The sequence below is a fragment of the Schistocerca americana genome, chromosome 1, assembly GCF_021461395.2.
Source record: "Schistocerca americana isolate TAMUIC-IGC-003095 chromosome 1, iqSchAmer2.1, whole genome shotgun sequence".
In the NCBI taxonomy this organism is placed as follows: Eukaryota; Metazoa; Arthropoda; class Insecta; order Orthoptera; family Acrididae; genus Schistocerca; species Schistocerca americana.
This window is the reverse complement of record NC_060119.1, coordinates 1,040,281,484-1,040,298,474: the sequence shown is the minus strand read 5'-3', so window position 1 is coordinate 1,040,298,474 and position 16,991 is coordinate 1,040,281,484. Positions and strand designations below refer to the sequence as shown.

Genomic DNA, 16,991 nt, shown 5'->3' with positions numbered 1-16,991 from the left:
CATCTTAGGTGGATTTTGCGAGTGTGTTGGTGGGTGTATAAGCTGTCCCTAGTTTGAGTTGCCATCCTATTAAGTGAGAATATCTCTCGGCTGCCTGCCTCACCGCTTACGCAGCTGTAGGGACTTTTTCTCAGGTCGATCCTTCGCGCACTGTCTGTGGATCACTCCCTTGTTTATTTGGTCTGATTGTGTCAATTGTTTAAAAATAATATTTTGTTTAAATTATTCCTATTGCTTGTCGCCTTCAGCTGACAAATAATTTGATTTTTTCTTAATAAGACCTTCAGTCGTCAGTGGAGCCATTGTTACAGTCAATTTTTTAATGATTGTTTTAAAAATTATTTTGGTATTTTCGACGTAACGGTGTCTTCCTCGCTTGTAATTCAGGCCTTCAGCCGTTAATTGTTCTCAAGTACTGCTTGTGGCCTTCAGCCGATAAATTATTTGAATTCTTTCTTAATAAGGCCTTCAGTCGTCAGAGTGGCTTGTGTTACAGTCAGTTTGTTTAAATGATTGTTTTTAAAAAAATATTTCCTTAAATAAAGCGTACGTGTTTACTGAGCAACCAACAGTAACTGAGTAATGCCCGCCGGCCGGAGTGGCCGAGCGGTTCTAGACGCTGCAGTCTGGAACCGTGCGACCGTTACGGTCGCAGGTTCGAATCCTGCTTCGGGCATGGATGTGTGTGATGTCCTTAGGTTAGTTAGGTTTAAGTACTTCTAAGTTCTGGGGGACTGATGACCTCAGCAGTTAAGTGCCATAGTGCTCAGAGCCATTTGAACCATTTTTGAGTAAGGCCCCGTCCACATCTTTTCCTGCCTTCCCTAAATCCCACGTTCCACCCTTGTAAATATCACCAAATAGACAGAAGCTACAGTTCTATTTTGCTAGAATCTGGAACGGTTTTGTCCAACAACTATCCGTGAATGGATGCAGAAGATATGGCAGAGCCTATGAGTGGCTGCGATATTATCAGATAGGCCCATAGACCTCCACATCTCTCCACGTGGAATTATAAAGGCAGAATATCAAATAGATCCTTATGTACACATATATATAAACCAATAAACGCATGTCGTTTCGTCTATAAGAGGACAACTGACAATCTACACTGCAGTGAAGAATGTCGTCGGTTGCCTCCTAATATCGGTTCCACATCATTACGAAATATCATATTCATGATCCATGGAACTAGTATTAATCTAATCTAATCTAATCTAATCCTCCTTTAGCTACCCCTGGCGTAGTGCAGCAACTCGCCGTGACATGGGCCCAAAGTGTTGTTGGAAGTCCCCTGCAGAAATATTGAGCCATGCAGCCTCTATAGCCGTCCATAATTACTAAAGTCTTGCTGGTGCGGGTTGTTGTGCAGGAACTTGTCTCTCGATTATGTCCCATAAATTTTCGATAGGACTCATGTCGGGCGATCTGGGTGGCTAAAACATTCGCTTGAATTGTCCAGAAGGTTCTCAAAACCAACCACAAACGATTGTGGAACGGCGACATGACGTATTCTCATTCATAAAATTCTATCGTTGTTTGGGTAAAATTTGATATTATCAGCACGATTTTGGCACTGTGGATCTCGGAATATTGAATTCCCTGACGATTTCTGAAATGGAATGTCCCGCGCTTCTAGGTCCAACTATCATTCCGCATTCAGAGTCTGTTAGTACTTGTCGTGCGGTCATAATAACGTCGGAAACTTTTGCAAATGGAACACCTGAGTACAAATGACAGCTCCGTCAGTGCACTGCCCTATTATACCTTGCGTACGCAATGCTACCGCCGTCAGTATATGTGCATGTCACTCTCCCATGACTTTTATCACCTCAGTGTAAGGGTTTCAGGGGTAAGTATCTCCAATAGATAACAATACACGGTATAGGTTATTTAGCCCTATAATTCATCACTGCTCCCATTGTATGAGTGTTTTGAATGTTAACACTACTTTTTAGACGCCACTTCATTTTTCTTAACTTACACTACTGGCCATTAAAATTGCTACACCACCAAGATGACGTGCTACAGGCGCGAAATTTATTTATTTATTTATTTATTGTTCCGTGGGACCACATTAAGGAGAAGTCTCCATGGTCATGGAACGCGTCAATACATGAAATTATATCACGATTGTAGAAACAGATAAAATGAAATATAAGAAACATATTCAGGCGACAAGTCGTAAGTTTAAATAAAGAAAATCAAGAATGTAACACTGGAATTTGCTTAATTTTTTAGCTCTTCCAGGAGCTCCTCGACAGAATAGAAGGAATTTGCTTAGTTTTTTAACTCTTCCAGGAGCTCCTCGACAAAATAGAAGGAGTGAGCCATGAGGAAACTTTTCAGTTTAGACTTAAAAGTGTTTGGGCTACTGCTAAGATTTTTGAGTTCTTGTGGTAGCTTATTGAAAATGGATGCAGCAGAATACTGCACTCCTTTCTGCACAAGAGTCAAGGAAGTACATTCCACATGCAGACTTGATTTCTGCCTAGTATTAACTAAGTGAAGGCTGCTAACTCTTGGGAATAAGCTAATATTGCTAACAACAAACGACATTAAAGAAAATATATACTGTGAGGGCAATGTCAAAATTCCCAGACTATTGAATAGGGGTCGACAAGAGGTTTTCCAACTTACACCACACATAGCTCGAACAGCCCGTTTTTGAGCCAAAAATACCCTTTTTGAATCAGAAGAATTACCCCAAAAAATAATACCATATGACATAAGCGTATGAAAATATGCGAAGTAGACTACTTTTCGTGTCACTTATTTCACATACTGTTCTAATGGTAAATAAAGCGGCATTTAGTTTCTGAACGAGATCCTGAACATGGGCTTTCCACAACAGCTTACTATCTATCTGAACGCCTAGGAACTTGAACTGTTTCGTCTCGCTTATAATATGCCCATTCTGTCTGATTAAAATATCAGTTCTTGTTGAATTGTGAGTTAGAAACTGTAAAAACTGAGTCTTACTGTGATTTAGTATCAAATTATTTTCCACAAGCGACGAACTTATTTCATGAACTACGTTATTTGATAATGTCTCAATATTACACACAAGATCCTTCACAACCAAGCTGGTGTCATCAGCAAACAGAAATATTTTTGAATCACCTGTAATACTTGAAGGCATATCATTTATATATATATAAGAAACAGCAGTGGCCCCAGCATCAACCCTTGGGGAACGCCCCATTTAACAGTGCCCCATTGGGACTGAACATCACTACCACTCTCAATATTGCGGAGAATTACCTTCTGCTTTCTGTTCTTAAAGTAAGAGGCGAACCAATTGTAAGCTACTCCCCTTACTCCATAATGGTCCAACTTCTGCAGTAATATTTTGTGGTCAACACAGTCAAAAGCCTTCGTTAAATCAAAGAAAACACCTAACGTTTGCAACCTTTTATTTAACCCGTCCAAAACCTCACAGAGAAAAGAGACTATAGCATTTTCAGTAGTTAAGCCATTTCTAAAGCCAAACTGTACATTTGGTAGCAAATTATGTGAATTTAAATGCTCCAGTAACCTTGTATATACAACCCTCTCGATAACTTTAGCAAACACCGATGGCATAGAAATAGGTCTATAATTGTCAACATTATCCCTGTCTCCCTATTTTATAAAGTGGCTTCACTACCGAGTACTGTAATCGGTCAGGAAACTGACCACTCCTAAAGGAAAAGTTACAGATATGGCTAAGTACAGGGCTAACAAATATGGAACAATACTTCAGTATTCTGCTAGATACCCCGTCATGTCCATGAGAGTTCTTGCTCTTTAGTGATTTAATTATTAACTCAATGTCCCTCTTTTCAGTATCATGGAGGAGCATTTCAGGTAACAGTCTCGGAACACTTTTTTCTACGAGCACTGTATGATTCCCTGTTGGGACTAGGTTTCTATTTAGTTCAACTGCTATATTCAGAAAGTGATTATTAAATACTGTACATATATGCGACTTATCAGTAACACGGACATTCCCACTATGTGCTGATTCTATATCCTCGACCTGTCTCTGCAGACCAGCCACTTCCTTTACGACTGACCATATGGTTTTAATTTTATCCTGAGACTTAGCTATTCTATCTGAATACCACATACTTTTTGCCTTCCTAATAACTTTTTTAAGCACCTTACAATACTGTTTGTAATGGGCTGCTGCATTTAGATTGTGACTGTTTCTAACGTTTTGATGTAATTGCCACTTTGCTCTACAAGATATTCTTATCCCTTTAGTCAGCCACCCAGGCTGCCTGTTTGTGCTAGTACCCTGTTTTGAACGTTCTAACGGAAAGCAACTTTCAAAGAGCACGAGAAAAGTCTTGAGGAAAGCATTATATTTATCGTCTACTGTATCAGCACTAAAAACATCTTGCCACTCTTGTTCCTTGATAAGGTTTACAAAAGTCTTTACAGCAACTGGATCAGCTTTCCTAAAAAGTTGGTAACTATATTTAACATGTGTTGCAGCACAAAAATCTTTTAGACTTAAAATTTGTGCATCATGATCTGAAAGGCCATTCACCTTTTTGCTAATAGAATGCCCTTCTAGTAATGAGGAATGAACAAAAATACTGTCTATGGTTGTTCTACTGTTCCCTTGCACTCTCGTTGGAAAGAATACGGTTTGCATAAGATTATATGAATTAAGGAGGTCTACCAGCATCCTTTTCCTTGCACAATCACTCATACAATTAATATTGAAGTCACCACATATAACTAACTTTTTGTATTTCCTGTAAAGTGAACCAAGAACCTCCTCTAGCTTTAGCAAAAATGTTGTGAAATCGGAGACTGGGGATCCATAAATAACAATAGTAAGAAGTTTAGATCCACTAAATTTAACCACACCTGCACAACATTCAAACACCTTTTCAGTGCAGTACTTCGAAACATCAATTGACTCAAATGGGATACCGTTTTTCACATACATGGCTCCTCCCCCACACCGCAAAGAGCTCCTAGAAAAGCTGCCAGCCAACCTGTATCCTGGTAAAGGAAGCCTCTGAATTATCTCCTTATTTAAGAAGTGTTCAGATATACCAATAATTTCAGAGTCAACATCTATAAGCAGTTCACTAACTTTATCTCTAATACCTTGTATATTTTGATGAAATATACTAATTCCCTCATTAATCGGATACCTAAGCTTTGTCGAAAGTGATTTCTTTGTTAGAGAGACTTCCCTTAAGCAGGAATACCAATCAGCTGACTTCAATCTAAAAAAGGTACAGCTCTAACACCCACAACTACCGTAATTTTCCCATGAGTGATCCCACCACCCCCACCTATGCTGTCACCTGTAAGCTTCGCCAACCTCCCCTTTCCATACCTGTTGAGGTGCAGGTCATGTCTAGTGAAACCCGTCCAGCTGATAGACTCCACCAATACCACTGAAATGTGACTCATGCCTTCTGTCATCAGCGCAACCCCAAGACTCATGTTATTACGCCTGATGGCTGTATTAAGATGAGGCCGATCGTGACGCTGAAACAGTTCCACGAAATGCACATTCGTGTTGCCAGTCTGAGTGGCTACCCTTCCAGGTCACCATCTATGTCATACTCCCCATCCCTATCAATTCTATTACCAGCCCCACCCACAATCTACCTGATCCTCTTCAGTAAAATCCCTACATAACCCCCCTATGTTAACAGTCACCTGAGCCAATCCTGCATTAGGCTTCACAATGCTGGTGACCTGGTACTCACTCCCCAAAACTTCCTGCAACTGTTGGTCTACACCTCTACCATGAGAACTACCTAACAGCAGAACCTTCTTCTTTCTCTTAGGTTGTGAAACTGTCCTAGCCACCGTAACTGCTGAGGTCTGCTGCTTACTTCCTACATCTACAGCTACTAGAGATTCCTCTCCACTAGACTGTGACAGTTGGTCATATCTATCACAAACACCAACAGTAAAACTATCTGAAAATCTCCTTCTCCTAGCAGATCTCTTGCCAACAGCCAGCTCCCATTCCCCAACCCCCTTCTCCCTCCTCATCCTATCTAGCTCCTTCTGTGCGTTTTTCAACTGCACCTGAAGGGCACAGATCTTACGCTCCTGCTCCTCTATCAACTTACTCTTGCTACATAACCTGCAGTTCCAGGAGAGGATCTCACCAGAATGCCCACTGCATTCCCCCCAGTGAAAATAATTAGAACAAGTCTCACACCGCAATCCACTACTCACAAACCTACGGCAAAGCCCACACTTCTCACTCATGGTAAAATTTTACAGTTATTGAAAAAAGAAAACAATTTTATCTAAGTTCCGCTACTACAATAAGAAAATGTTAAAAACTGACTACAATAATCACAAACTTGCTCTACAAGGGAAGTAACTACTATTATTGACAGTATTAATCAACAACAAACGAGAATATAACAAAATACTAACACAGAAAGAAAATCAAACGTCTAATGACACAGTAACGAAACTGAAAGCAGTACGCAAAAATTTCTTCTGAAGATATTTCACCGGAAAACACCAAGAACACCGGTTGAAGACTACTAAAGTTCCTAAATAAACTACCATACACAAACAATTAATTAGTACTTAGCTTTCGATGCGCCGCTACAGCTGCAACTGGTCAGCGCGGAATGTAAACACGGGTAAGAGGTTAAGTTGCTCGACAGGAATAAGATGCTGTGGTATGTAAATTATTAGCTTTTCAGATCATTCACACAAGGTTGGCGCCCGTGGCGACACCTGCAACGTGCTAACATGAGGAAAGTTTCCTACCGATTTCTCATACACAAACAGCAGTTGACCGACGTTGCCTGGTGAAACGTCGTTGTGATGTCTCGTGTAAGGAGGAGAAATGCCTACCATCACGTTTCCGACTTTGATAATGATCGGATTGTAGCCTATCGCGATCGCGGTTATCGTATCGCGACACTGCTCGCGTTGGTCGAGATCCAATGACTGTTAACAGAATATGAAATCGGTGGGTTCAGGAGGGTAATACGGGACGCCGTGATGGATCCCAACGCCCTCGTAACACTAGCAGTCGAGATGACAGGCATCTTATCCGCATGGCTGTAACGGATCGTGCAGCTACGTCTCGATCCCTGAGTCAACAGATGAGGACGTTTGCAAGACAACAACCATCTGCACGAACAGTTCGACGACGTTTGCAGCAGCATGGACTATCAGCTCGGAGACCATGGCTGCGGTTACTCTTGACGCAGCATCACAGACAGAAGCGCCTGCGATGGTGTACTCAACGACGAACCTGGGTGGACGAATGGCAAAACGTCATTTTTTCAGATGAATCCAGGTTCTGTTTACAGCATGATGACGGTCGCATCCGTGTTTGGCGACATCACGATGAACGCACATTGGAAGCCATACTGGCGCATCACCCGGCGTGATGGTATGGGGTGCCATTGCTTACACGTCTCGGTCACCTCTTGTTCGCACTGACGGCACTTTGAACAGTGGACGTTACATTTCAGATGTGTTACGAGCCGAGGCTCTACCCTTCATTCAATCCTTGAAAAACCCTACATCTCAGCAGGATAATGCACGACCACATGTTGCAGATCCTGTACTGGCCTTTCTGGATACAGAAGATGTTCGACTGCTGCTCTGGCCAGCACATTCTCCAGATCTCCCACCAATTGAAAAGCTCTGGTCAATGGTGGCCGAGCAACTGGCTCGTCACAATACGCCAGTCACTACTCTTGATGAACTGTGGTATCGTGTTGAAGCTGCATTGGCAGCTGTACCTGTACACGCCATCCAAGCTCTGTTTGACTCAATGCCCAGGCGTATCAAGGCCGTTATTACTCCCAGAGGTGGTTGTTCTGGGTACTGATTTCTCAGGATGTATGCACCCAAATTGCGTGAAAACGTAATCACATGTCAGTTCTAGTATAATATATTTGTTCAATGATACCCCTTTATCATCGGCATTTCTAGTAGGTGTAGCAATTTTAATGGCCAGTAGTGTATTAAGCCCAATGTAGCGAGAATTATTTGCCCAGTTTTGTTACACACTTGAGATGACGATTAGAAATGTGATGTTCATGTAAATAGAGAACAGTGAGGAGTACCTTCCAGTGCCGCTGAACGTCGACATCGGGGTGCGCGCGCATGCGCCGTACGAGCAGCTGCGCCTGCCACGGAAGGTCCCGGCTCATGGCGTATATCTCGCCCACGTTGAACTGCGACGCCTTCTCGTGGCCCGAGGAGTCGTTCAACGAGAAGCCCACAAGCCGAGGGTTGAACTCCTTCAGGATGTTCGGCAGCGTCAGAAACTGCCTCCAGCTGCCTTCCCCACCTACAAAATAACGGCATATTCCGAGTTGCAGCGGTAATCAAGGTGACAAAATAGTCTGTACCGGCAGCAACAGTCAAATACACTCCTGGAAATGGAAAAAAGAACACATTGACACCGGTGTGTCAGACCCACCATACTTGCTCCGGACACTGCGAGAGGGCTGTACAAGCAATGATCACACGCACGGCACAGCGGACACACCAGGAACCGCGGTGTTGGCCGTCGAATGGCGCTAGCTGCGCAGCATTTGTGCACCGCCGCCGTCAGTGTCAGCCAGTTTGCCGTGGCATACGGAGCTCCATCGCAGTCTTTAACACTGGTAGCATGCCGCGACAGCGTGGACGTGAACCGTATGTGCAGTTGACGGACTTTGAGCGAGGGCGTATAGTGGGCATGCGGGAGGCCGGGTGGACGTACCGCCGAATTGCTCAACACGTGGGGCGTGAGGTCTCCACAGTACATCGATGTTGTCGCCAGTGGTCGGCGGAAGGTGCACGTGCCCGTCGACCTGGGACCGGACCGCAGCGACGCACGGATGCACGCCAAGACCGTAGGATCCTACGCAGTGCCGTAGGGGACCGCACCGCCACTTCCCAGCAAATTAGGCACACTGTTGCTCCTGGGGTATCGGCGAGGACCATTCGCAACCGTCTCCATGAAGCTGGGCTACGGTCCCGCACACCGTTAGGCCGTCTTCCGCTCACGCCCCAACATCGTGCAGCCCGCCTCCAGTGGTGTCGCGACAGGCGTGAATGGAGGTACGAATGGAGACGTGTCGTCTTCAGCGATGAGAGTCGCTTCTGCCTTGGTGCCAATGATGGTCGTATGCGTGTTTGGCGCCGTGCAGGTGAGCGCCACAATCAGGACTGCATACGACCGAGGCACACAGGGCCAACACCCGGCATCATGGTGTGGGGAGCGATCTCCTACACTGGCCGTACACCACTGGTGATCGTCGAGGGGACACTGAATAGTGCACGGTACATCCAAACCGTCATCGAACCCATCGTTCTACCATTCCTAGACCGGCAAGGGAACTTGCTGTTCCAACAGGACAATGCACGTCCGCATGTATCCCGTGCCACCCAACGTGCTCTAGAAGGTGTAAGTCAACTACCCTGGCCGGCAAGATCTCCGGATCTGTCCCGCATTGAGCATGTTTGGGACTGGATGAAGCGTCGTCTCACGCGGTCTGCACGTCCAGCACGAACGCTGGTCCAACTGAGGCGCCAGGTGGAAATGGCATGGCAAGCTGTTCCACAGGACTACATCCAGCATCTCTACGATCGTCTCCATGGGAGAATAGCAGCCTGCATTGCTGCGAAAGGTGGATATACACTGTACTAGTGCCGACATTGTGCATGCTCTGTTGCCTGTGTCTATGTGCCTGTGGTTCTGTCAGTGTGATCATGTGATGTATCTGACCCCAGGACTGTGTCAATAAAGTTTCCCCTTCCTGGGACAATGAATTCACGGTGTTCTTATTTCAATTTCCAGGAGTGTAAATTTCCGTATTACATTCACCAAGTCTAGAATGAAGGACCAGCTTCTATAACTCAAGATTCTTCTCTGCCAACAGATCACAGCATGTTGAAAGCACGACAATCCAGATTTGGTCTCAAGGAAGCTTGGAGCGAAGGGAAATCCATCGAAGGGAAACCTCCCAATAGTCTTGTCCGGAACGGAAGATTTGAGATCCATGTTAACTGTGAGTAAGTACTGTTCCAGACAAAAACCCTATATACAACTTACGAGGGGGCATCCAAAAATAATCGGAATCGAACTGTTACACATTGTCAGTTTGGGGTCTCCCACGTCACTCAGCAAGCTGGCGTTACTCGTTTGTGATGCTCTTGTGTGATATTTAGTTTTATATCATGTGACTGCTGGGATGCTTCGGCAAGTCTTTACTAATGCTTTGGGAGTATCACAGGTTTACGAGCGGTTTTCTCGTTTCAAATCTTGCAACATGTCAACTGAACACATGCCACGCCTCGGTCGTCCTTCGACAGGAAGAAATGACGAAAACAATGCCACAATCAAATCTGCAATTAATGAAGATCGTCGAATGACCATTGACCAAATTTCTGAAGGAACGAAAGTGTCTTGAAGCACGTTCCACTGACTTTCAGGCGTAGATTTTCGCGTGAGACGAGTGTCTGCAAAATTTGTTCCTAGCTTGCCTATAGATGAACAAAGAGAAATCCGCGTGAATGTTTGTCGCGATCTCAAGAGTGAAGTGCAGACCGATCCACATTTTCTTAAAATAATTGTCACTGGGGATGAGAGTTGTTGCTTTGGGTACTATCCGCAGTCCAAGCAAGCACCGAGCTAGAGGAAAACTCAAACGTCACCACTACCCAAGGAAGAACATCGAGTGCGATCCAGTGTGAGTTTCCACACTGCTGATTCGTTTTTTGGATTTCAGTGACATTGTTCACTAGAAGTTCGTTTCCCCAACACAGACAGTCAACCAATATTATCTGGATATGTTACGAAGATTATGAGAGAGAGTGCTACGAAAATGACCACCACAACAATGCTCCAGCCCGCAGAGCTCTGACAGTTCCACAGTTCATGGGAAAAAAAACAACATGGCGCTTGTGCATAACCACCCTTGGTTCAAATGGCTCTGAGCACTATGGGTCTTAACATCTGAACTACTTAAACCTAACTAGCCTAAGGACATCACACACATCCACGCCCGAGGCAGGATTCGAACCTGCGACCGTAGCAGTCGCGCGGTTCCGGACTGATCACCACCCTTCTCACACAATCTGACTCCGTCTGATTTCGTTTCTACAGATGAAGCAAAGTGTGAAAGGAAACCGATTCAGTGATGTTGTTGACGTCAAAGAAAACACGCTAACGTGTTTGAACGATGTCCTGCCTCAAGAGTTCCAGAACTGTTTTCAGCAGTGGCGCAAGGACTGGGACAAGTGCATTAATGCGCATCGACAATACTTGGAAAGGACCTGAAGTATTGTGAATGTAGAGTTCAATAATAATGCAAAATAACAAAAATTCCGGTTATTTTTTAGTCCCCCCCTCGCATAGTAACGTATTCCTACATATCATGGAGTACCAATCAAACGCTTCCTATTGCTTAAAATGGTACTGCAGCCTAGTAATTAAGTTTCACATTACGCCCTGCAGTTGACACATTAGATAAATTTTATCGTTCCACTTCGTTCACATTCCAATGGCTAACTTAGGATTTCAATTGCATTAAGTTTCTGCAAATCGCCTACGAAAGAATTCGCAGAATAACAAATTCCACTATGAGATTTTCACTCTGCAGCAGAGTGTGCGCTGATATGAAACTTCCTGGCAGATAAAAACTGCGTGCACTACCGAGACTCGAACTTGGTACCTTTGCCTTTCGCAGGCAATTGCTCGAAAGGCAAAGGTTCCGAGTTCGAGTCTCGGTCGTGCATGCAGTTTTAATCTGCCAGGAAATTTCGTAACAAATTCCACTTTAAAAAGACGACATTAGTTCCACTTTAGTTGCGTCGTTTTATTATCTACAGGCGGACAAGTTTCGGAGTTACATTCCTTTTCAACATTTATCGTGTCGGAAAATAAAGACACACTGGAAGAGAAGCACACAGTCGTAAATTTTGTCCTGGTATGGCAAAGTCCATTGGCTCTGAGCACTATGGGACTCAACTGCTGTGGTCATCAGTCCCCTAGAACTTAGAACTAGTTAAACCTAACTAACCCAAAGACATCACAAACATCCATGCCCGAGGCAGGATTCGAACCCGCGACCGTAGCGGTCTTGCGGTTCCAGACTGCAGCGCCTTTAACCGCACGGCCACTTCGGCCGGCGGCAAAGTCCATTAATAGACTATTTACGTACAGCACTGTCTTTGAATTTCTGAAGGATTTTACATCCACGATGTTTTGGTGGCTACGTTACACTAGCTACCGGACTTCAGGTTCTTTAACCCTTTCGTGGTTGATGGGTCATGTATGTCCCACTAACTTTGAGCGACAGTTCGAGTGTCGGGATGTATGTTACCCAGCTCTGCACGGTGCTGCCCTCTAGGGACGACTGTACTGAACCTGAGAAAAAATCGGTACTGCACTGCATAGGCAGGAGTACTAGTTCTGCAAGGTTCGCAGAAGAGCCTCTGTAAAGTTTGGAAGGTAGGAGACGAGATATTGGCAGAAGTATCGCTGTGGGGATGGGGCTCTACACAAATAAAAAGATTACATGCATGTATAATTTGTAGTTATTTTATTCTCCACAAACTCCAGTTTATGGCTAAAAAAATAAAATTACAAAATTAGTCAGTCAGCAGAAAAGGTATCTCGCGTTGGTTGATGGGACATATATGTCCCACTTCCTGTTGTGAAAAAATGGAAACTTAAAAAATATTTTGGTGGTGAAAATATAATAACGGGACTGAAAAGAAAACATTATCACCTTAATATTTTAAAAATCTGTAAAAAATGAATTTTATCCATGAAAGGGTTAAATAGGCATGCTGTTGCCGTTACGTCGCTTTTGCTTGACAAATGTACTACAATACAAGTGTCAGTGATGACGAGGTAATACATTCGTTCAAAGACCCTTACTTTAAGAGGGCTGCGTTATGTAAAATAAATAACGGTTTTTATTCAAGTAAACTCACACACGCTATGTTCATTTTTCGGAAGCTGATGGAATTAGTGTACGTACAGTCTACTGGGTTTTCGTTCTTCGACAGGATGAGTGTTGCAACCATTCTCAGACATGTCCCGCTAAGAGTAACAAATTACTGACGCAGCTTAAACGTAACCAAAACTGACATAGTTCAAATTTGTTAGCTGTGAGAGATAGTGTCAGAAATAAATGTAATAGATTCTGTGTTCTGAGCTAAGGCATGTGTAATATTGCGGCGCAGCAGGCAGGAGAACATTACTGAAAAAAGCGGGCACATGTGAAACTCAAGACCAGTATAATAAGGCACCGAGGATATTTAAGGATAAATTCAGTGAAACACTTAAGGTAATTTCTAAATGCTTTTATCCGTCTGGGTATCAGAAAAAGAACATTCATTTTGATAATATTATCAGCAATAGGGGCATCGACATACCTTCTATTGTAGAGTAGCATACTCATTAGCGTCCCTTCCAGGTATGTACTGCGTTCTAGGAAGAAAATATCTTTAGCAATTAGCTTCCTACAAAAATCTTTGAAATCCACGCCATGTAACACTTCGGCATAGCCCACTGTAATATACACTGTTGAGTCACAATGGGTTGACAAAATGTCAAAAGATTAAATAACAACCTTTTGCAGCGTGGACCACTCTAGACGTGTAGAAAGAGAGTCAGTGTGAGATTCTGGAAAGTACAGACTGGGATGTGGAGCCACGAAGACTGCAGTGCTGTGGCCCACCGCACTTGGTTTCGCGATTGAGGATCCACGTTGCGAACAGCTTAATCGAGGATGTCCCATAGATTCTCGATTGAATTTAAATCCAGGGAATTTGGCGGCCATGGGGGTACGTTAAGCTCATCCAGGTGCAATTCAAACCACATATGTTCACTGCGAGTTTTGTGACACGTTGCATTGTCCTGTCGGTAGATGCCGTCGTTCAAGCGAAAACAAACAGCATCTACGGGTGGACGTGATTCCCAGGGATAGATGGATACTTGTTTTGACCCATTGTGCCTTCCAGACTGACGAGATTGCCCAGGGAATGCCGCGGAAACATTCGCCAGACCATAACGCTTCTTCGATTGTTGGATGGCCGTTTGCTTTCTGACGTTTCACGCAGTACACGTCAACAGCTGTCTGTTTGAAGGAGCATAAAACTTAACTCATTTGAAAAGCCTTCTGTCGCCACTCGATGGACGTCGAACTGCGATACTAACGTGCAAATTCCAGCATTCATCGCCGATGAACAGTAGTCAGTAGGGGCGCATGAAACGGGCGCATCAATGTTTGCTGAACGGTCGTTGAGTTGCCCCTTGGCTCATCTGTGCTGACAGTTACTCAATATTGGACGTCTCAGTAATATCACAAATTGAGCCCGCCTTGATGCAAAACACCTTGTTATTTGTTTATTTCTTTATTATCCCAGACTAGATTCGGCGACAAATATCAACATCATCAGTGGGTTTTTTTTTTTTAATCTAAAACATGCAGAAAATGGTATTGTTGTACAAACACAGTAAAACATTATTACATTTTTACAGATCTTCTTTTGAAATATAGTTTTATATTGATACTCCCATACTACCTTATTTATTGTATGCTACAGCATATTTTAAGCAATTATTGGCGCTGTAAAAAGCAGCCACACACCAACCAACCAACGTGAGTACACGACTAGCTAAGCAACAGCTAACTACACACCAAAATAACTGGTTTCCACAACACTACCACAACCCCAAGTACATACTGCTGACATACGAAGTTCACCTTTGAGTATTTGTTTACTAACAGCCGCTCACATAGTTGCAGATGACATGAATTTCGCTAAGTAAAAAGACGGCAACAGAAAAAAAGAGCACAGAAAATATGTCACAAACAGCGCCAATAATTGCTTAAAATATGCTGTAGCATACAATAAATAAGGTAGTATGGAAGTATCAATATAAAACTATATTTCAAAAGACGATTTGTAAAAATGTAATAATGTTTTACTGTGTTTGTACAACCATTGTTTTAGATTAAAAAAAACACTGATGATGTTGATATTTGTCGCTGAATCTAGTCTTGGACAATAAAGAAATAAACAAATAACAAGGTGTTTTGCATCAAGGCGGGCTCAATTTGTGATATTACTGTTTTTCTATGCAAACACGGACCAAATGGAAGAGTTCCAAGATAACATTATTAGACATCTCTTCGCCCGCACGTATCTCTGTCATGTCTTCTACTGTTAGTGCTGCCAACTAGTGTCTGTAAGTTACTATTATGCGTTGACGTCGAACATAGGCGGCGGTCACGTTAAAGTGACTGGACTGTGTATGTCTCTACAGTTAGGGTACACTAGTTGGTTACCGTTCCGTTATAATGATATTCTCACACACCTATCTGGTGACATAGCCGAATTATGCTACGAACACTGCACTGACATTAGTGTTACAGGTTTCCACTCCTGCCTCCAAAGTGGTGTGTATGACGAGCTGTGGGAAGTGACATTCCAGTACGGCGGCAAGTGGTGACTCGAGAATGCTCACTCAACAACAACGTTTTTTTATTAATCGATGCTTACACACAGGAAGTCGATGACTGAATCACTGGAGCCGGCCACGGCTAGTGGACAGTCAGCAGATGTCCCTTGAAGTGGAATGCTGTGACAGAAGAACAGCGGCTGGCGGCGACGGCGGCCTTGCTGAAGCGAGGCAGGTGAAAGCTCTACAGTGGAGCAAGCTTACGGCTGGACAGGTGTACACAGGCAGGCGGCCTACGGCAGCTGGCAGTGACCTACAGACACCCCGAGCTGACTGCAAGACTCTTGGAGACTATCTGGAGCGTCAGCCGATGGCATCCAATAAGAGGTCTCGCCTTGGCGGCTCCAGCTCAAAAACCTGGAACCGCCAGAGCTAGGTGACGGCTTCGCATAGTTGGTGATGCTGCTTGATGATACTGCAGCAGTTAGGCCACACATTCGACCTGTGATTGGTGCAGAGACAATGCCGGCCAAGTTCAAGGGAAGACTGAGCAGGAAAGGTTTATACTCGTTCCGGCCAAGTGTGCTATGATGCGAGGTAGCCTCCCATCGTTCATTGTGCTACATGTGCATGTAGCGATCCAGTCCACCGTTGGCGGTGGGTTTCAGAACGCTACGCCAACATTACTTCGGCACCCAGCTGCAGAATTACGTAGGTGGGCGGCCTGCTTACCCTTGCTGGTTGCGGCGGCCTGCCCGAGGACGATGCTGCAACACTGTATACCATTACTGTTTTGTCATACATTGTCATAGATAACAGGATCATCCATTTATGATCAAAAATAATAACCGCGATGCAGTCCTTCAACAAAGGGAATTGCTTACAATACGTTAGTTCGTCCAGTCTTAGCCGGCCGCGGTGGTCTCGCGGTTCTAGGCGCTCAGTCCGGAACCGCGCGACTGCTACGGTCGCAGGTTCGAATCCTGCCTCGGGCATGGACGTGTGTGATGTCCTTAGGTTAGTTAGGTTTAAGTAGTTCTAAGTTCTAGGGGACTGATGACCACAGATGTTATGTCCAATACTGCTCAGAGCCATTTGAACCATTTTTCGTCCAGTCTTAGCGTATTGTTCGTCTGTTTGGGAACCTTACCAGTTGGGTCTGATTCAAGAGATTGAGAAGGTCCAAAGAAGAGCGGCAATATTCATGACTGGTACATTTAACCATCGCCAGAGCGCTACAAATCTCATAGAAAGTTTGAAGTGGGACACACTTGCAGATAGACGACAAGCTAAACGGAAGGGGCGGCTCACTAAATTCCGAAATCCGATCTACGCCGAGGATGTAGTGCATATATTATCACCACCAACTTTCAAATCGCGCAATGATCACCATTCAAAGATAATGGACGTTAGAGCTCATACTGAGGCGTTCAGTCGTTTTTCCTACGTGCGATCCGCGAGTGGAACAGAGGGGAGGAAATATGACTTTGGCGTGAATTGTGCCCTCCGCCGCACACCGCTTGGTGGTTAGCGGAGTATATATGTAGATGTAGATGTAGATTCGTATTGGTGTAGC

General features: G+C 44.2%; 1 protein-coding gene across 1 annotated transcript in view; it reads right to left on the bottom strand.

The window, feature by feature from the left end:
• The window catches only part of LOC124549386 (phospholipase B1, membrane-associated-like), a 107,164-nt gene that overhangs the window by 54,178 nt on the left and 35,995 nt on the right, over positions 1-16,991 (bottom strand). Inside the window, exon 3 of the mRNA XM_047125241.1 lies at positions 8,073-8,299. Within this exon, the coding sequence (XP_046981197.1) occupies positions 8,073-8,299 (227 nt within the window). The remainder of the gene's footprint in view (positions 1-8,072; positions 8,300-16,991) is intronic.